The 21,924-nt window shown below is 38.0% G+C and overlaps 1 protein-coding gene across 3 annotated transcripts in view; it reads right to left on the minus strand.

Moving 5' to 3' along the window:
- Positions 1 to 21,924, minus strand: part of LOC145678693 (uncharacterized) — a 48,587-nt gene that overhangs the window by 20,310 nt on the left and 6,353 nt on the right. For all 3 annotated transcript variants that reach the window (XM_081749097.1, XM_081749099.1, XM_081749098.1), the window contains exons 2-4: positions 12,442 to 12,684; positions 8,184 to 8,432; positions 1,783 to 1,975 (exon numbers count right to left, since the gene is read on the minus strand). In XM_081749097.1, coding sequence (XP_081605223.1) covers positions 1,783 to 1,975; positions 8,184 to 8,432; positions 12,442 to 12,660 — 661 coding nt within the window. In that variant the 5' untranslated portion in view covers positions 12,661 to 12,684. The remainder of the gene's footprint in view (positions 1 to 1,782; positions 1,976 to 8,183; positions 8,433 to 12,441; positions 12,685 to 21,924) is intronic.

The raw sequence follows: 21,924 nt of genomic DNA on the forward strand, positions 1-21,924 counted from the left end.
TTTGAACCAACAATGAACCGTCGGAAACAAGGGCTCAAGTTTCACTTCAGTGTTTTGTCAGGACGCTGACTACACAGCAGAAATTTTGCATTCTACGCTTCGCGAAGTTAAAGAGTCCGTAAGAACAGTTCAGCGTGAATTTTGTCCACAATAGAAGACTGTGAGGTTTGTAAAACGACTCCGTTTTTAGTGCCTCTCCTTCCAACTCCAGAAGTCGAACTGCGGGAATGCATACGTAACAGCTAGCCGTAGAAGCAGTAGATCCAGAAATGATCGCAGTTTGTGAAGAATTTGACTACTGTAGGAGGGCCATGCCGCAAGTTTTTAGCTCTGACCATAAGAAGCATCGAACTGGAACAAAACGTTTACAGTTTTTCAAAGTACTCTCCACGAACACGAATACACTTTTGCAATCTTTCAAACCACTTGGGAAACTGTTCATTCCACCCACTTTCATCTATATTGTCCACAAACTCCAAATAAGCACCAATCGCATCATCATCCGATGAAAAGCGACGTCCACCCAAGTGTTCCTTCACTTTGGGAAACACAAAAAAATCTCACAAGGCCAAGTCCGGCGAATAGGGTGGATGTAGCAGCACTGTAGGCACTTGCGTTGTCATGATGCAACAGAAGATGGTCGAGTTTTGATCTTGGATGCTGGGACTTCCATTTCTTGAACACAGTGGGAAGACAAACTGTGAGTACCACTCAGCATTCACCGTACGCCGATTGTCAAGTACAACAGTTGCAACACACTCCGAGGTCTCTTCACATTGGTTGGGGGATCTTCATTCTCGAAGTACCTCTTGCGACTGCTGCTTGGTAAGCGGATCATAATGATAAGTCCAAGTTTCGTCACCCGTGTCGATGTTGTAAACATCACGACTTGCCCCTTGGTTGAATTTATTCAACATAACTTCACACCATTCCATCCTACCCTCTTTTTTCCTTTCCGTGAGTAAATGGAGGACCCAACGAGAACACCTTTTCCTGAGACCAAGTGTTCATGCATAATTGACTGCGCTGCTGTTGACCCAATGTTGAGAGTCGCTTCGATCTCCAGAAGAGATACATGGGGATCATCTTGCACCATTTGCCTCACAGCTTCGATGTTTTCGGGAGTCACTGCAGTGTTTGGCCGCCCGAACGAGGCTCATCTTCAAGTGACGTATGTCCCCTTTTAAATTCCCGAAACCAATTTCCAACACTGGCTCGCGAAGGAGCAGATTCCCCAAAGTTTCAAGGCACTGTTCCACGGTTAAGCCCTTCTTGTAATCGTAGAAAATCATAGTGCGAAAGTCACGTCTTGACAGCTCCATGGCTAACTAGGCAATGGGTCACGCGCGCTTCCTTATCTCTTTTATCTTAGACCATTGACTGACTGCTATCACAGACTCACTGTTGCCATTGATGGCTGAAAGTCACAAAATATCAGACTGTCGAATGCAATAAACAAAATGTTGCTGTGATGTCAGATTATTGCGCTGCTAAAAACTTTCGGCATGGCCCTCGTATGGATATATGCCGTGCTTCCCAAGGGGGACATACTGAGTACCTATGATTTGGTATGTGGAAAAAAATCACTATTAGCTTTGCAATATAAAATTAATCTAAAACGTCTATGTTCTATACTATGAATACATTTAGATCTTAAATTGTATAATTCAGTTATGAACACCCTGTATACTGCAGAGGATTACATCTGAACATTTATAGTTAACATTTATAGGTAACAAAATAGGTTATATTACTTATACATTAATATCCACGTATACTTACATCCGAAGGTGGTGAAATCTAAGAAGTCTGTGCCAAAATAGGCTATTTCAGGTAAAGTTGGTTCTATCTTTTCCTTAAAGTACTCCATAGCCATAGTTGAAAGATCAAACAATTCATCTGTTACTTTGTACGGTCGAGTTAATTTAGCTGTTACCTTAATGTGATGCAATATTCTATACACTTCATCCAAGATCTAAAAATATATATAGAAAAAAAAGCAATTAGTTATCATCCAGTGATATAGATTTTTGAAGTAATAATTCTACTAGCAGAAGTTGGTTCATTGGTTGTAATAATTCTACCATTCACTCCAAATCAAACTGTACACACTGATTGCGCATGTAGTTTGAACTAAGGAATTCTCCTCCCCATTAACATGGAAATGTACACACACACATTTTATATATATATATATATATATATATATATCGCTATACTTACTTAGAATACACAAAATATTAAATAGACACACTTTGCTTTCAAGCTTCGATCTGCTTAACAACAACAGCGCAGGAGACCAGGGTTCGATTCCCGCCGAGAGATCATATAGCTCAGATTTCCACGTTAAGCTGTAGGTCCACGTTTCACATAGCCTTGATGATAAACTCTAATAGAACCAATCTATCGTCGACAACGTGTATATGGAACAAAGAATACAGAGGTTGTTCAGTCTACATTTGGCCAATTTCGACTTACCTAAAAGTTTAGAAGAATCCATGGCGCCAGGTCCGTAAGTGCTCGATGTGTTTCCCTTGGTTCCTAACAATTGCCTGACAGCGTAATTTCCACTGTAATAGGCTTCTCCGAAGAACTGGGAGGGGAATCTTGTTCCACTCCCTTTGCACAGCTTTCCAAAATCTTTCCACAGTTATCACACGCCGTTTTCCCAAAGCCCGCTTCAGCAATACAAATCCACAATAGTCCATAGGACTTGCATCTGGAGATTTAACAGGTACCTCATTGAAAGGTATCACCTGTATACCACTTGCCTCCTCCATCTCCCTGTAGAATGTGAGGGACGATCATGAGGTATGTCATGAGGCCTTGTCCATGTGAATGCGCATCCGATTGGCGTCATTTTCGTACATTGTTGGAATCTCATGCTCGTAGATCGGCCGCATGATCTGCTCCTGAAAATACTGCGAATTTATTTTGCAATTCTTCACCACCCTACGAATCTTCAGTTTCCTCGGTAACAGTAGCCAGTAACGACTATGAACCCTTTTGGGAAGGATTCTTTACAGACACGGACCCACCTTCTGAAGTTGTTGGCGCATTTCTCTCGGTACATGATGGCTCTCGGTTTGCCGCAGTCGGAAAGGTAAATCCATGCTTCATCGAGCGTTACGACGTACATCCACCTTTGTTTTGCTAGATGCCGTTCGTACAGCTTTCGGGCGTTACACTTTCGTTCCTTTTGATGGGCACCCGTGAGAAGATGGCCGCGAGCTTTCATGACTTTTTCCAGCTTGAGTTGATGGTGTAACGTCCGGCTCACACTCTCCAAAGACACGTCAACACGATTAGTCACACACCTTTGTGTTGGCGGATTGTCTTGCATTGCCATTTTGTGAAGTTTCCTCTGCATGGTGGAGGTGATATTGGTGCATTCCCGCTTCCTAGGCAACTTCGTTGGTGATTCAAATGAAGCTTTGTTGACCTTGTACTTTTTAATAACATTTTTTATTCCACTTACTCTGATGTTGCAACCTTTCTTCTTGCACTGACAGAAACACTAAAGTGGGCGTCATAAAGAGCCGCAACATAACCTTCCCAAAACCGGCTTAGTTTGGGAGGCATTTTGGTCACAGAGCGGAAACCCACACACTTGGAAACAAATTTAACACAACTCTCACAACAATGGTCCTGTTTTGTGCGTTATTATCGTCCGCGTGGAAAAACAACTCCGTTCCCAGGAAGCCACTGCACAACACTGCAGGACACCACGAGCCAGGTTGGGTGAGTTTATTCTGCCCGGGAGGGGGGAGAAACGAAACCGGCCAAACGTAGGCTGAACAACGTCTGTACTAGAGAGCGAGACAGAAGGTGAGGGGATCAAGTGCCATTTTTTCAAGTCATTTTGAACGGTTCAAGTATTTGCAAGTGCCGATTCAACTCTAAAAAAATGTTCGTAATAAACACAAACACAAAAACAGACATTTGCGAGTTAGTCTCTTTTTCTCTCCACCTACTACGAAGATCCATTTTAAGCTATCACAGAGTATGTGCTCCTAAGACTCATATGCATACACAAGAAGTGTACTTACGCGGAAGTTAAGAGATACACATGTCTGTGGTTTCGTTGCTCTGTGAAATTCGGTTTGACAGGTGTCGCTCTCTTTTCTATTTTCGTTTCTCTATCATTTTCCCTGTACCATGTACGTTTTCTTTTTTCTTTCTTCATTCTCCTGCACACCTACCAACATACCCATTCCATCAGTTTTAGCTTACGGCGCCCACTTGAACGCCTCTCAGTATTCTGTCTGCTTATTAATTTTTTTTCTTTACTCGCATCTTTTTTCCCCTAAAGTGTTTCAGTGCAACTGCTCATTACGTGCTTGTCTAATTATTAAGGGCACGAGTTTTTCGCACTAAGAATTTGAAAATTTCGCGTTTCGTTTTTCATATTTCGCGTTTTGTCGCATTTTCCAAATAAAGTTTCGCATTTTGTAGCTCAAGATATTCCCTGACATTTTAAAAATTGTTCCTTTTATTCATAGATCACTGCAGAAATAAACTATTAATTACCTAAGAACAAAATACACTGAATATTTCCCTTGATATTGTAAATTTCATTTATAGAAAATTATTTGTTTAATCAAACTGAAAAAAAAAAAATCAATAACTAAACTTACTATAAGTACGGAAGTTTTGCTGCCTTCTGAAAACACATAGGCACAAGTTACATTTAAGCATCAAACATAAGCATATTACATGTTTCCACATTTTCCTCCTTCATTGTACGTTTGTCACTTATCACCCAGTCCATGCCATTGGCGAGCTAATTAAAACTGCTCCTCCCCATCCAGCTGCGATGGTGAAAGCTAACGTGCAACATATTCTCTACAGCCGTGTCCGAATCACCCAAAATGCACCGTTCATGTCACTTTTTACCGTTCCATCAGCGGAAAACTGGAGTTTTTAAATTAATGAAAATGTATTTTCAAAATTTCGCGTATTTCGCGTATTGTTAGAAATTTCGCGCAAAGCAGTTAATTTCGCGTCTTGTCGTGCAACGGAAACCAATGAAAATGCACATAGAATACCATAAAACGTCAAGAAACTGAAAATTACTTAATTCTGATGCATTTCGTTTTATCGCGCATTGCGAAAAACTCGTGCCTCAACTAATTATTTATTATTTGAAGTCTTGCGTCTCGTTCCAGCACCAAGACTATATGGGGTATAGACCTACAATTTAAGGTGAAATCCAAACCACTGTAAAGCGTTCAAATTTTAGTGTTCCATCACCAGAAATCGAACTCGGGTTCACATGCACAAAAGGCACACGTGCTCATCATTAAATCAGCGGGAAGGCACACCTCTTTGTATCGTGTTTACTACTTTTAGTAGTGCTTTTAAATATCAAACGACTGCATTTGAATTATTTCAGCTTAACGTCCCACGAATAGGATTAGGGGGACAAACGATTAAAGCAAGTGAATGATGGAAGATTTGGTGGAATGAAAAAGTGGGAAGAAACGGGAAGTACCTCGAGAAAACCCACGGACACGAATAGACGATTGCAGATAAAAGGATGAACAAGAAGTGAAATACGAAGATGTCCGGGTGCATCGAATGAAGTGCTCTGCTTGCTCCACATTGTGAATTTCTACATAGCCAAGATAAAACTCTCACGATAAATGGTGACCACTTCGAGAACTTTTTACAAAAGTAGTTTCTTTTCTCTCATAATATTTTGCATAATGTAAATATATATATATACCTTACTATTAAAATTTCAGGTAAATTTCGAGGCCCTATGATAGGAGGAGCTATGGGCTAAGCAGAGCACTTCATTCGAGGTGCTTATGACATTTCCCTATCTAACTGTTTCATCTTGTTCTCTCTCACTGTTCGTGCTTACAAGCACTGGACATTTTATCTGATATCCTAGGTATATACAGGGTGGACCATGTATCCTGAAACGCCTTTGCAAAATTTAAACTATTAGATAAAGAGCGCTGAAATTGTGCATCGCGTAAATATCAGTACAGAGACCTTGACATGCTCTTCAATACTACATGATTAACAGTGTTGCCAATCCAACATAAAGTTGTAATTTTTCAAATGGCACATCAGATTATTACGAATTTCAAATCTATAAATTAAAACCTGCCACATTTGTTGTTCACTGCTGCAAACCAGGAACACACGCACTCGAAGTAAACGCTTTACCACTGAGCCACTGTCGTCCCAAGTTTTGGTTCAGTATGAAAATTTGAAATTTCTAATGACTTAGCGTCATTTAAAAAAAAACTGTTGGGTTGGCAACACTGTTAATCTGGTGATACAGAAGAGTATGTCAACCTGATCGGTATTTGGATTGTGCAAAATGTCAGCGTTATATGATCTATTAGTTTAAAAGTTGCAAGGACGACTCAAATAGTCCACCCTATTATATCAGGTTGTCTAAAACTCATTGAGATTTGGAGGTCAAATTGAGATTTCACTTATTGCCATTTGAAAACATTAAGAAACCACATGTGCACACTTTTTTCCATGATTATCTACTGTTTTCCAGCAATCACAATCCCATCGCTATAGAGCTGTGCTTTCAGGTCAAAAATTGTGACACGTGGTTTTTAACAAGTCTCTCTTAAACCTAACTTAAAACAATTCACGATTTCTGCAGAACCCGAAACAAATTAGTCTGACGATGACAGGTTCGGACTATATCGTGGATGCAAAATCTCCCAGCCAAGTTCTCGCAATTTCTGGCAGGTTGTTAAATGTGTAAGCGGTCTGGCGTTGTCAGCGTGGCATACGACACCCTTTCTATTGACCAGTTCCGGTCCTTTCTTTTAACTTATTTAGTGCATTCGCGACAATCATCAACAGTAAGGCCCGAGTCTATCATTCTGCTCGGGGCAGCAGTTCGTGATGCATAATGCACTACAAATCCCACCAAACGCTTGGCAAAACCTTTCTTGGGATCAAGTGTGGGCCTTGCCACAGACTGAGGATATACTCGTAGTTTTGACCACGATTTCTTTCGTACATTATTGTTACCCACTTCTCATAACTTATGATCAAATACTTCAGAAAGGCTCGAATTTGTTACGTTTCAGTAGATTCGCAGATATAAATTAAATAGACTAAATGTTTCTGAGTCAGATCATGTGGCACACAAACATCGAGCTTCTTTTAGCAGCCTGCTTTCTCCAAATGGTTTAACACTGATGAATCTTTAGGTCATTAGCGATGTCATGATTGCTTACATGCCGGTCCAGCTCAACTTTTGCCAAGATATCATCCAATTTTGCTGCGATTCGTCGCCCACTGTGAGAGAAATCTTGGAAATCAAAATTTCTAGAAGAAAGCTACTGAACCATCTTTTGCCTGTTACTATTGATAACGTATCTTACCCATAAAATCACACATTTCTTCACGAGCCTGTGGAACATTTGTGCCTATGAAATAAATTGTAAAATGTAGCCCAGTTTTGTGAAACGTTAACTCATCTTGACGCATTTACTCGATCGAATTTTATCTACGAATCTCTACTGAAACATAGCAAACTCGAGCCATTTCTGAAGCACTTTGTCACAAGTGACGAAAAGTGGATAATCTACAACAATGTGCGAAAAAGACTGTCGCAATACTTACGTCTGATAAGAAAAAATGAAATGAAATTTTGAGTTTTACGTCCCACGGTTATGCCGGTTAGGCTAAAGAGACGGTGATAATGAGTAATGAATGAAATGGTGGAATGAAGAAAGTGGGAGGAAACGGGAGAACCCCGAGAAAATCCACGCACACGGTGTTTGTCCACCACAAAGTTCACTTGGCGGGAGCAGGGTTTGAACCCGAGACCCCTAGCACCAGAGGTGAACGCTCTACCACTGAGCCACCGCGGCCCCCAACGTCTGATAAGAATTTCAACACTTTTACATATCTACAAGCATCAACTGTCATCTGTCAGACGTTTAGGTCTGACCTGCTGCGACTCATACCCTGAGATTCGGGACACTAACGGAACCTGGTGCGCAAAACTTTCTATTATACTTTTTTTTGAGAGTTTAATTACTACCTCCGGGGATTTCCTATTTTCTCCTCCCTAATCGGCCATTTCCTGTTTCCAATAAATTGATTGATCATCTACAATACACAACTTTCTACAAGGCAAAGGTGCTTTAAAAACAGAATATCAATATTGCCACATATAAGACTTCACCTACCTCTCCTGCAAAAAAGCAACAATGCCTCCTCTCAATGTGTTTCCCAAAGGTCATCTGTAAAAGTGTAAGTCGCATGTGAAGCGTCTCTATAATATCCGATTCACAAGCTAATGGATGGTTACGTCTCGCTGATTCTCGACGAGGCATCTTGGCTTTGATACTTTGAAAACGCTGCAACATCTGAGTTTGTAGACGTTGGAAAGTTTTGTTTAAAATATCACCACACAAGTGATCAAACTGCCGACATACCTAGAAAAAAAATTGCAAAGATTACAATGTATAGTAATAATAATGATCATTACCTTTATCTCTCTGTCATGGAGACTTACAAACATTTAAGAGATTTTCATAATTCTGGTGGTTCAAGAATGTCTCATGTGGATCAACATTCAACAATAAGCACAGCAACGCAAGGGAAGTTCTGAAGAAAAGAAAATGCCAGAGTGTGAAATAATTTAAATACGAAGTATTATTTGGGGTACAAGGTTAAAACTTAATTTTAATTTAGAATATGTATCCTATAACGTGCACTAGCCAATATACTGTAGTAGAATGTTTAGCTTATTTTGGGAAACAAGTCGGAAGAGGAGAGAGTGATTTTCCACAAGGAATCTTCATAGGATAATTTAAGAGAGATCAACATTATCTCTACAATGAGACACTAACTAAAATATAGTTCTAGAAAAAGCGTAATTTCTTAATACACGCGCCAAGATATGGGATATTGAAAGAGTAGATTTGTCGTTACCACATGAGTACTTTAGTGATTATAATTTTAAAATTAAAATTTCTCTATTTCCAAGTATAAACTGTTTTAGGAATGAAATGTTAAGTTTTCGTAATATATCAAGGACACAGAGGTAACAAACTTGTGTATTCAAATTTTGCAAAGGACGCAAGCATGATTGTTATCAGCAGGTTAATGTAATATCCCACCAAAATTAAGCTTTACATCGAAGGCCAACCAGTTTATAAGACTGAGTTACAAGTCAAGATACATTGATTTACTACTCAAAATAAATTTATCAGTTAACGTAAACTTACACCGTGTAACGGCGAAACTCAGAAGTATAGGTCATGTTCCTGTTTGTCTTACCGTACGTTATTCTTATTATGAATACCGTATGATCGAACTTCCTCACCAGATATAAATATCATAATGAAACTGACACAAGCCCCAAAATATGAATTTTTATCATATTTACACCCAGTGGAATATTCGAACCACAACTTACTTGAATATTTTGTTCTAACTTTTATCAAACGTAACATTAAAAAAAAAGTGTCTGATATTTGTGCCGAACGGATCTGTTTCGATTTCCAGTAAGGGCCAGAATCTTCGGTGCTGACACACGATCACTAGTAACTGGAGAGCTTAAGACTTGTCAGACTTGAATCAGAAGATGTGTTGGCCACACCATTACACATCGCTTACTTGAACCCCCTTTCGGACTAAGCTTACAGTTCACAATATTTTTGGTTTAGTTTGAAGCTGAACATCCCCTTCAGCACTGGGGTTATATAATTTAGGTCTACAAAGTTAGTGTGAAAACCAAAGCACATGAGTTCTACCGGGAATAGAACTGACAAGTAAACCTTACGTTTGGGTGAATCGAGTTGCTGACTGAGACACATATGAAAAAGTAGTACTAAATGTGGTCAGTATTTCAGTGAAGTTGTAGGTGCGAAGCTCCAGGGATTTAGGAGATACAGCTACCAGAACATCACATGGAAGTACATAATAGTCTTCATACAGTTGGAGGTAAAAGCCCTGTAAGACCTCTACTAACGACAAAAGGTGAATAACAAATATATGGGTACATATTAGGACTAGGGGGAAGTCATATAGTAAGAGTATACCTGACGGCGGCCATCTTGAAATCCGCCATTTTGAATTAAGGTTAAGTTTTTAAAATAGGAATAGGGTCATGTGATACATGATTTAAGGCGCAAATTTAATCAGATGAACAATGGTGACGTTAATTTTGATTTACGCGCAATTGGTAAAAAGTTACAGGGAAATTAAATATTGTTGCAGAATATGTATTAGTCCTTTACCCAACCTTGTAAATTTTGTGTTAATGATAATAAATAAATAGCATGTGGATAAATATTAGGTCTATGGTAAGAGTTGCCTTGATGGCGGCCATGTTGAAATCCGCCATTTTGAATCAGACAAAACTTTTAAACAAAACGCATAGCAGTGACTCCTTATTAATAGCAAATTTTACCATAAATCCAACGGTATAACTATTTTTGCTTTATCATTAACCAGCATTTGTTATCGCATAAACAAGTTGCTAATTTAAGGAAAAATGACCAAAGTGGAATTGAGTCATAATTGAACTTGGGTGTTTCTTCCAGAAAAGTCCTCAATTAGTACAATCAATATGTAGTTCAGAAAAGAGTGCATGACTTGCACAAACATTGTAACGCCACCATTGTATTTCTTATTAATTTCTAGCCCGAAGTCATCTATTGCATTATTCTATTCCCATTTAATTTTGTGCTGGTTAATGATAAAGCAAAAATGGTTATACCGTTGGATTTACGGTAAAATTTGCTATTAATAAGATGTCACTGTTACGCGTTTTGTTTAAAACTTCTGTCTGATTCAAAATGGCGGATTTCAACATGGCCGCCATCAAGGCAACTCTTACCATAGACCTAATATTTATCCACATGCTTTTTATTTAATTATTATCATTAACACAAAATTTACAAGGTGGGGTAAAGGACTAATACATATTCTGCAACAATATTTAATTTCCCTGTAACTTTTTACCAATTGCGCGTAAATCAAAATTAACGTCACCATTGTTCATCTGATTAAATTTGCGCCTTAAATCATGTATCACATGACCCTATTCCTATTTTAAAAACTTAACCTTAATTCAAAATGGCGGATTTCAAGATGGCCGCCGTCAGGTATACTCTTACTATATGACTTCCCCCTAGTCCTAATATGTACCCATATATTTGTTATTCACCTTTTGTCGTTAGAAGAGGTCTTACAGGGCTTTTACCTCCAACTGTATGAAGACTATTATGTACTTCCATGTGATGTTCTGGTAGCTGTATCTCCTAAACCCCTGGAGCTTCGCACCTACAACTTCACTGAAATACTGACCACATTTAGTACTACTTTCTCATATGTGTCTCAGTCAGCAACTCGATTCACCCAAACGTAAGGTTTACTTGTGAGTCTTCCGCGCTAAAGATGAATACACTAACCAAATAGCCAAGAGAATTTGTGTTACTTTTAACAGAGAAGTACGAAAAAAACTTAGAACAGATCTGCAGTTAATGTAGCAGTTATAATTTATTCCTCCACCATAGTAAAGTTCGCAGGCGTAAAGAGAGGCAAGAAAGTTTAAATACAAGTACTCTGAAAAGCTTAAGTCAACAACAATTCGACTTTATGTTACTTTTTTTTCCCCGATCATTATAGAGTCCATTGTACTCGTACCTCTCGAATGACTTTCGCAGAAAATTAGCAGTGGCGCAGTTGTCAACCTTTTTCACCTTAATAGACCACATGTCGTCCAATCGAATCTTATACAGGGTGTTTCAAAACAACACCGACAACGTTTGGGAAGTGATTCCTGACACCAAGATAAGAGAAAAAATATAGACCAACCTGGGTGTACAAATGCTTCCTTTCGGAGTTATAGGCTCCCAAAAACATGAACAAATGAATTTTAAAGACCCATAGCTCTAAAACTATGGGACCTACCGTAGTCAGGTCAAGATTTCACTTAGGAATTAGCATGTGCATTATCTAAATATCTAAGGTTCAGAATCCTGCTGTACTTCTGCAACAATTTTTATAGAGATAGTTTGTGAGTACTTCGAATTAAATGCCCGTAGCCAAACTCCCTCTATAAAAATTGTTTGAGTACCTTATGATTATGAAACATGTATTTTTGGATAGCGCGCACATTAGTTCCTAAGTGAAGTCTTGACTACGGTAGGTCCCATAGTTTCGGAACTGTGGACCTTTAAAGTTCATTTTTTTTTTTCATGTTTTCGGCAGCCTATAACTCCGAAAGTAATCATTTGTGCACTCAGGTCGGTCTATACTTTTTCTCTTAACTTGGTGTCAGGAATCACCTCCCAAACGTTGTCGGTGTTGTTTTGAAACACCCTGTATATGTTCAACGGGAAACACGCCTGGTGATAGTGCAATATGGAGGGTTGACGCACGCGGAACTTAAAAGGGTTTTTAATAGATGGTCAAGTAGAATTTGATACTTACAAGTCGAAGTTCAGCTATATTTCTATACGACATATAACTCAAAATTTTCTCCAAGATTTCCTGAGGTAGGTTAAGAAGGTGAATCGGTACAGGTTGGTCTGCTTCCTCTGCATCATGGCTAGCCTCCCTGACAGTCCGAAGAGATCTTGATGTTCCAGGTTCAGAGCTTGAGCTCTCTCCCGCACCCACTCCACTACTCGATTGCCGTGTAGATACCATTGTTCAATTTCTTTCTAATAGTTCCTATACAACGAAAAAAAATACATATAAAGCATATAATAAACTAATAAAAAATAGTGTACGATATCAGCAGAAATACATTTAAAAAGTTAAAAGTTCCATGAATGAAATTAAAAGAGAAAAATAGTACTCTAAACAGAGAATTCATTTCGAAGTCAAACTTAAATCAAAGTGGTTTAAGGTTATTGAGATTTAAGACTAACTTGCTCCAACTTACGAGAGGATATTTCGACAGGAATAGTGAAGAACTCTATTATTTTCATATTGTACAGCCTTGTTTTAAAAAATGGTCACCTACTTCATTTAAACAACAGTGATTGTGCTATACTGTTTCGGTACACATGTCCCATTCATTCCCTGGTTCCATCCCGACCCATAAGAGGTGAAAAATAACGCCCGGGAGTTCTCTTGGGGTTGTTCTGTTTTCTCTCACATTTTCATTCCACAAAACTTTCAAAATCATTCATGATCTTAAACCTACACGGTATAATCGTGGCACATAAAACCCCGATGGCAGAACTTTGTCTTTTCGTGATGCGCTTTAGTAAGTCAAAAATTTTCTGCAGGAATTCCACAATAAAAAAATCAAGAGGATATCATGTTTTTATTACAGCGTTACATGAAGCACGGTAAACAGTTTTCAGTGGTATCCCTAGTTCGAGTTACAACCTGTGAAGTTACATTTTTTGAAAGAGTTTTGCTAAAAGAATCAGATTTAAAATATTATACGATACATGGTATTTTGTAATTTTTTTTTTCCTCTGGCAATTTTTTGCACAAGCTCGGCAAATTTTCTGCGATCACATTGCAGATCGCGGCATGTTCTGCTGTGGGGCGTAAAACTATACATTTCATTTTATATCACGGTTACCTTCATCGATAGCGAACTCAGATGTTAATATTTTTCACTGTAATTCTATGTCCTAGTATTTTACGCCATATTCAATCTTTCACATGACAAGGAATTTATAAATACAGAACATGAGATTTTATTCCATGTAAAAGTATCTTCAGTTCTAATCAAATAATGCTACGAAGTATGTACGATGGAGTAACTCGTGTAGCATAAGAGAACTCGAAGGTTCAATGCCGCATTTACAAAAGTTCTCCACTGATTTCCGTCCTTACTCAACTGGACCCAGTTTCTACTTTATATTCTTATTTCTGCGAAATCTATCTTAATACCATTTATGCGCCTAAGTCTTCCTAATGGTCTTTTTCCGATTGAGTTTTCAGTTAAAATTCTGAAAGGGCTCCTACTTTCTTCGATTCTGGCTACAGCCTACCCAACTGAGCCTTTTAGACTTAATGATCCTAACAACGTTAGTAACTAGTATAAATTATGCATTTCCTTGTAACGTATTGGCACGGTAAGCAGAAGATCCGTATTCAATAACCGGTTGTCGTTGAGATGATTTTAAGTTTAACGTCCCGTTCAGCAGCGAGGGTGTATAAGACGTGAACCTACTTATTAACGTGGAATCCAAATCACATGAGCTCCCGCCTGGAACTGAACCCGGGTCTCCCACAAAAAAGGCGTGTACGTTAATCGCTTAGCCACGAACGAGCTCCCCGGTTCAGTCGTGAAATTTTTTAGTGTACATAGGATATTATAGGAATATAGGATATTACAAACTGTAGTTTCAAAACTATTTTTTAAAATCTCTTCTTTGCCTTAAAAATTAACAATAAAATTTACTTCACTTACACATAGGATAAATGCAGTCCACCCTTCCGAAGTTGAGAAAAGTGAATTTGTCAAAATATTAAATGCCATGATATCTAATCCTAAATGCTCCCTTAAATAGTGCAATTGTCAACTCCTGAACTGACTACAACTACTCTATTCTAATCGTAATAAGAATTTTTAAAACGAAATGTATTAAATCATCCATGCAAAATGGACTGAAGAAAATAAAACTTTTCTTTCGAACACTTTTCCACAATGTATTCTGACCTTAAAATTACCTTCAAAATGGATCCTTTATCTAAAGCAGTTATAGTCATACTTTCCATGCTATGTCAAGTACAAAGGGGCACTTTTCAAAAAGGGCAAAACGTTATTTTCTTGCGTTATTTCAATTTATTTATATTTTTTAAAATATTCAACTTCAGGAAGTAGACAAAGAAAAATTTAAGATATTTTCAACATTATTTTCAGGGCATTACGAGGCTCGTACGAATTAACGACTTCACTTTTATGCACAGAGCAAGGGCAGTGATGTAATAATATTGTTTATTTGTGTGATATCGTAGCAACTGCATAAAAAAAAAAAAAGTCAAGAATTCATGAAGTACAGACCTATTAGCCTCCTCTGAATGTATAAGTGTTTATTACAGAACTCCCGATAATACTTCGATGATACACGAAGTTTCAGATCTCCCCTCCCATGTGGCTCTGTGAATGAACAACTCTTTCCTCCAACTATTTAGTACCCGGATCTTTGACACGGGTAGTCCAGTGTTCGATTCACAATGAAGAACAAAACTTTACGTGCTGTCAAGATTTCAGGTCGCCATTCTCGCTGGTCTAGTAGTTAGTACGTATGTCTTTGGTACACGTGATCCCGGGTTCGATGTTCGGTGGAAGAACCACATAAAATTTCATTTATTCACTTTCTTTCTATTTAATCAGGTTTCTTTAGCCTAAAGAGCATAATCGTGGGACGTAAACTTAAAAAGAAAAATCATTTCAATATTTCAGATTTAGCTTGCGCCAACATGAAGACCCTATCCGATTCCAGAGGCGAAATTGAAACTTCTTCCTGAATGAGTTTATACTAGACAGAACAGCATTTTAATTCGTTTGAAGAGGATAATCGCTATTTTCTTTCCTTTTCTGGATAAGCCTTGACGAAGAATAGAAACCAACGAAAATATTATAAAGGCACTAGGCCTAATTGAAGGGAAGTGAAAAGCTTACACAAAGAAACTCTCTGTTGTTGACTGTTAAAGTTAGCATCCCTTTTCAGCACAAAGGTTATATGAGACGTGGACTCCAAACCACTGTAATGCGTTCAAATTTCAAAGCTCTACCACTGGGAATCGAATCTGGGATTTCGTGCACCAAAGGTGTGCGCGCTCTAGTCACTAGGCCAGCAGAGAGGGCTAAGAAATTCTTTTGTACTGCCTCTCTAAAGAATGATTGTCACAGGGCGATCGGAATTACAATTAGCCTATGCTCTCTAGCAATACATTGCCCTTTTCAAAACTAGGAACAAGAGCTAACTGCCGTGATATACTGAATCTGGTTAGCTTGCGCTGTCTCTTTGTAGTAGATTCATAGTGAATGCACAGCTTCTACTCTCACTGGAATTGTAAGCGCCTCTGGGAAGCCACTTCAATTAACAAATATGAAATAAAAGGAAATTTCTAGCTTAACGTGCTATGATCATGCCCTTTACGGGGAAAAGTGGATAACTATCAAAACTAAATGGTTATAAAATAATTGGTGAAATGATGTGAGAGCAAACAAGAAATCCAAGAATCTCATGTTGTTCACCAGAAACTCATATGGCCAGGATCGAAGAAAAGGAATCGAAAACCGAAGGTGAACGATCTACCATTGAGCCATCGTACCCAATCTGGAAAATAGCTGAGCCATTCTTTATCAAATCAACACACAGTTTCCGATCGATCCTTACAGACTGCAGTTATATATATATATATTTTTTTTTTTTTTTTTGACGGCTATCAACAAGCGGAAAGCTCAGGTCGATTGGTGAATCGGTTTCAAAATTACAGGGACTCCAACGTTCTTAAAAGTTACTAAAAATTGCATGAGTGACATCTGCTTCATTGGAATTTGCTGTGACCTAGGCCATTGGTTAAGATGTCATTCTAAAGTATACGAAAATTCAAAATTTTAAGTTAGATCTCTAAAAGCCGTACTTCAAAAATTTTCAAAGGAATTATAAAACAATATTCGGACTGCTATGAATGTATTTTGGAATCCGCATGGATCATTTGTTACAACAGTTTCCACTTTCAAAGAGGAAAATGAAATGAAATCTCCGAGTTTTACGTCCCACGTTAGGCTAAAGGAGACTGTGATTGTGAGATATTAATGAAATGGTGGAATGAAGAAAGTGGTAGGAAACGGGAGAGTCCCGAGGAAACCCATGCACACGGTGTTTGTCCACCACAAAGTTAACTTGGCGAGAGCACTTGCAAAGAGGCTTGAAAATTGCATTAATTTAGTTTCTTCACTAACTAAAACTACATGAAACAAATTAGAGTGTAATAAAATTAAATTAATAACATGCCGCAATATTTATATAAAAAAAAAAGTTTCTGTAAATATTTGAAAGCTCAAGTTTTCTGTGGATAGTGTTTATACCTTAGTTTGGAGTGAACTTGAAAGGCTTTATAAGTTGTCATTAAATCTTTATCAAGAAAGGTGTATAATCCCGGCATGTAGGGTCACAGTTCTGCTTACACATTACATCCATTTCACGAATTCACAGAACATATGTCTTCCCAAAATATGCAGGTGTAGATGGGCCAGCTGAATAAGGAAACGTCACTTTCACTTTATCTTTCACCAAAACATACGCGAGCCACCATCTGCTGTTACAGACTGCAGTTATGTCTGCAATCTGTAAAAACTCTATATTCACTTATGTCTGCCAGTGCTAACTTGTTGTCGAACTTGGTAATCTTTGAGTTTTACGTCCCACGGTTATGCCGGTTAGGCTAAGGGAGACGGTGATGATGAGTGAGGAATGATATGGTGGAATGAAGAAAGTGGGAGGAAACGGGAAATCCCCGAGAGGACCCACGCACACGGTCCGTCGAACTTGGTGTCTGTCAAGTGATCTCTGGCAGCACGAAAAATATCTTGAAAAAGTTTGGGAGTATCTGCAGCTGGAGGAATGAATTTGTGAAATTCCTTGTGTCCTAGGAGCTGTTTGTCTTTCGCTGCGGTATGAGAATGAATTTAACAAGTTCTTTATGATCTTACTCTGAGCACTAGATCTATCAGAACAGCAGTATATCATTTTCGACCTCAACTGGTCTTTCAAGAACAAGATAAGTTTCTGGTGGAAGCAGTACACTCCAAACGTACAACATAACTGATATGCTTCGCTTTCGTTCCCTTTTATAGTATACAAACAGTGCAAACACCAGGTTTTATTTCCTTGCTGGGGCAAAAAAATATTTGAGTTATATTTTCGTATACCAAAACTAGTAGTTTCATATTATTTGATCTATTTGGTCTAGGAATTAATTCGTGCGGTTGGTACGCACACATTGAAGCTGTAGTACAAACACAAAATACATAAATACCTTAAGAAAAATACTGTCCATCGCTAGCCACCACTTTCGCCCATCTGTCAGGCAATGTACGGATTCCGTGGCGAAAGAAGTCCTCATCCTTGGAAGCGATCCAGTCAGATACCCATGTTTCGATATCTTCTGAAGAAGTAAACCGCTGTCCAATCAAATCGTTGTTCATGCAATCGAACAAGTAGTAGTCCGAAGGAGCAACGTCTGGTGAATACGGCGGGTGGGGTAAAACTTCCCATCCGACATTTTCTAAATAGGTTTTGACCGGTTTTGCGACATGTGGGCGAGCGTTATCATGTTGAACAATAAGTTTATCATGTCTGTTCTCCCATTCTGGTCGTGTTCTGGCCAGAGCTTGCTTCAAACGCATTAATTGTCGTCGATAACGTTCTCCATTCATAGTTTCACCCGGTTGCAGCAGCTCATAGTACACCACACCTTTCATATCCCACCATATGCACAGCATAACCTTTGCACAGTGAATATCTCGTTTTGGTTGTGATGGACCTGGTTCACCTGGTTTCACCCAGGCCTTTTTTCGTTTAGGGTTCTCGTAATGGATCCACTTCTCATCACCCGTAATAATTCGATGCAGAAACCCCTTTCTGCTCTGTCGTTGAAGCAGCAATTCGCAAATGGTTTTTCGTCTTTCAACGTCTCTGTCTTTCAATTCATGTGGAACCCAATGTGACATCTTTTGAATCATTCCCATGGCTTTCAAGCATTTGGAGACTGTTGTTTGATCAACGCCTAATGCTGCTGCAAGTTGTTCCTGCGTTTGACACGAATCCTGCTCGAGCAATGCTGTCAATTCTTCTTCTTGAAATTTTTTTGGCTGTCCAGCTCGCTCTTGGTCTGCCAAGCCGAAATCACCACTTCTAAACCGTGCAAACCACTTCTGACACGTTCGCTCAGCTAGAGCATGGTCACCATACACTTCCACCAAAATACGATGACTTTCAGTCGCACTTTTCTGCATGTTAAAGTAATGCAGCAGGACACCCCGCAAAAACACTTTATCAGGCACAAATTGCGCCATGTTCACTTAACTACAAACTGATGACGCTTTAATCCACTGCCCTATACTACGAACGATACGCGATGACAGGGGTTTGCACCACATGTGTGGATACACGGAACTGTGGGACGCTCCGTTCGTTGCGCCATCTCTTGTCCACCCGCACGAATTAATTCCTAGACCAAATATATTAAAATAACACGAGTGGAGGACAGATATAGTCATGAGGGAGTGCTCGCCGCCTTGCCCCTCCTCCTGGCGTTTTTACCGACTACAAACGGACGAGCAGTGATTTTCTCATTAGTTTGGAGATAGTTTTGCGCTCCACCCTTGCCCAAAAAATTATTACTTCCACCCATTTTACAACCGAAATCTAAATTAAAGCTATTTTCAATTCCACGTTTGGAACTGGAAATTCTTGTAACAAATCATGCCATGTTTATCATAAAATAACATTCCGGAGATATATATATATATATATATATATATATATATATATATATATCCGAGAAAAATCAGATTTAAAATTTTGAATTTTTCCAAAAAAATTTTCAGATATAAACCATCTGAAAGCTCTTCTCATAGGCTTTAAAATGACACCTCAACCAAAGTCTTAGATGCTTTAGATCAGCTGCAAATGCCGATCGAAGAATAGCACACAATTTTGGTAAATATTTTAGAACTTTCGGGACCTGTAATTTAAAAAACCAGCTCACATATCAACCCAGATAAATATCAGGGTTTGTCATTCTCCAATGGTATGAAGAACTGTACTAAATTTCAATATCTGACAAGATAAGGTAGATGTGATTTTACATGAAATGGCTCAACTAAGACATTCTGAAACTAATGGATTGAGTCTAGTTCCTTAGTTGGTATTCTGAGGCGGACTATTATGAAAGTAGGTAAGTACTGGTGTGTACGTTATTATTTTTAAATTGTTGGACACAGTTAAATGTTTATTATAACAGTAACCTTATTTAGTGTTGGGGAGTTAAGGATAGTCTACCCCCCCCCCCTTGTCTATACTACTTAGTCCTATAGTACATCATGTCTTACCTTGTCATTAATGTCTACTGTACCACTTTTATCATCTTATGCTGTAAGAGTTCAGTGAATACACACTCCAAGAGAGTAACTTTTTTCTTTTATATATATATATATATATATATATATATATATATATATATATATATATATATATATATATATATATATATATATAGAGGTTACACTTTCTTTACTTTGTTCAAGTAAAAAGAAATTACAGGTTACTTTTGTGTTTATTCACTGATTTATATTATTTTCCTCACTCCACTGAGAAGTTTTTGATGAAGTTAACACAAATTTCAAGATTTTGTGTTTTGTCTTGAATGATAGCAAGTTGGTGGTTGTAGCACGCTTCTGTGATGATTCATGATCTTATCTACTATGATTGATCGGTGACGTAATGATTATATACACTGTCAATGATGTCTTGTTTATGTGGTGGCTGAGTTACTCGGTCACGAGTAGGGGTTAGCATGTGGTTTATCTCTTCGTATTTGTCCGAAGTGGATGTTATAGTAATTTTTTAATCTATCTGTTGTTTTATTTGCAACGTGTATTTGAATACTGAAATAGTGATATTTTAATTCTATTTTCGGGAGGAAATCGATGGAAATGAAAAGTAGGAAGGATTAAGTCATTCTCGTGTTACAACTTAGAAATAGTTCATTCTCTTCTTTTACTATTCTTGCTTTCCTTTCCACTTTTAATTTTGGCAATTTTATTTCAGAAATATAATTAAATCATTGCTTCAGTATTCAGATAGTAGTCTGAAACTTACTCATTTCAACGAAATACCAACTAATGAACTCTACCCAATGGATTTACTGAAGCTAAACGTGTGTTGGATCGAAAAGTATTCAACACCGGTCCAGAAAGCCAGAAGCAGACAGTCTCTATGCAGACCACACATCACCCAATTACAAGACGTCAAACCACTCATTTATGCTGAAGTTGTCGGAATATTTTGGATACAGTTACACGTAAGAAAGGGTTTCTTTTAGAAATTGCTTCTAATTCTACAAATATTCATGTAAAATTACACATAAAACTACTTTCAAGAAATAAAATCCCATTCCTTATGGCAAAAGCTATAGTGTCTTCACTCGCTGCTTGCACATCTGAGCCTCTGTATTTAATTTGCAAGAAACCATACAAACAATACTTGAATATTAATCACTAACTATACATTTTGAGAAATTCTGAAGACTATGAACCATCTGGCGGATGGTTACATTTCATTGAAAGATTCCATCAAACACATTGAATAATGCGCTTAATTTGAATTTTTTCATATTACGCCGTTTCTCAGACACTCTGCTATGTTAGAATAGACAGGAATCACTATTCATCTTAGTTCGATTATCTTCGTGAGACTCATTGGAAAATGATCTGTAAAATTTAACCACCTATGTCAGGAGACGAATTTCCGGTCATCAGGTCGCTATTGGAGAACTACGTATTTTAATTTGTCTATAAGCATTTGGTCTTAACTTTGCTTGCCAACTGGCGATCAAACTCTAATCTGGCTACTGGATTCAGACTTGAAAATTGATATACTTCTGTATATGAAGATATACTGAAAATTGTCTTCCAACGGATTCTATAGCACAATGTTTTACTTCCTGTGTTCACATGACATAAGTGTATGTAAGAAAATCTAAAATAAAGGTTTCTGCAGATTTGAAGAAACTCTACGTTTATATTTTCAGCTTGAAGTAGGATCTATGCTCTAAAATTGACTTCAAATGGTTCAACGATTTTCTGTGATGCAATAAATATATATATATATATATATATATATATATATATATATATATATATATATATATATATATATATATATATATATCGACCTGGGGAAATTTTTTCCTCCATTTCCCTTAAAA

This window comes from Thermobia domestica, chromosome 2 (genome assembly GCF_964235325.1).
Source record: "Thermobia domestica chromosome 2, izTheDome1.hap1.1, whole genome shotgun sequence".
NCBI lineage: Eukaryota > Metazoa > Arthropoda > Insecta > Zygentoma > Lepismatidae > Thermobia > Thermobia domestica.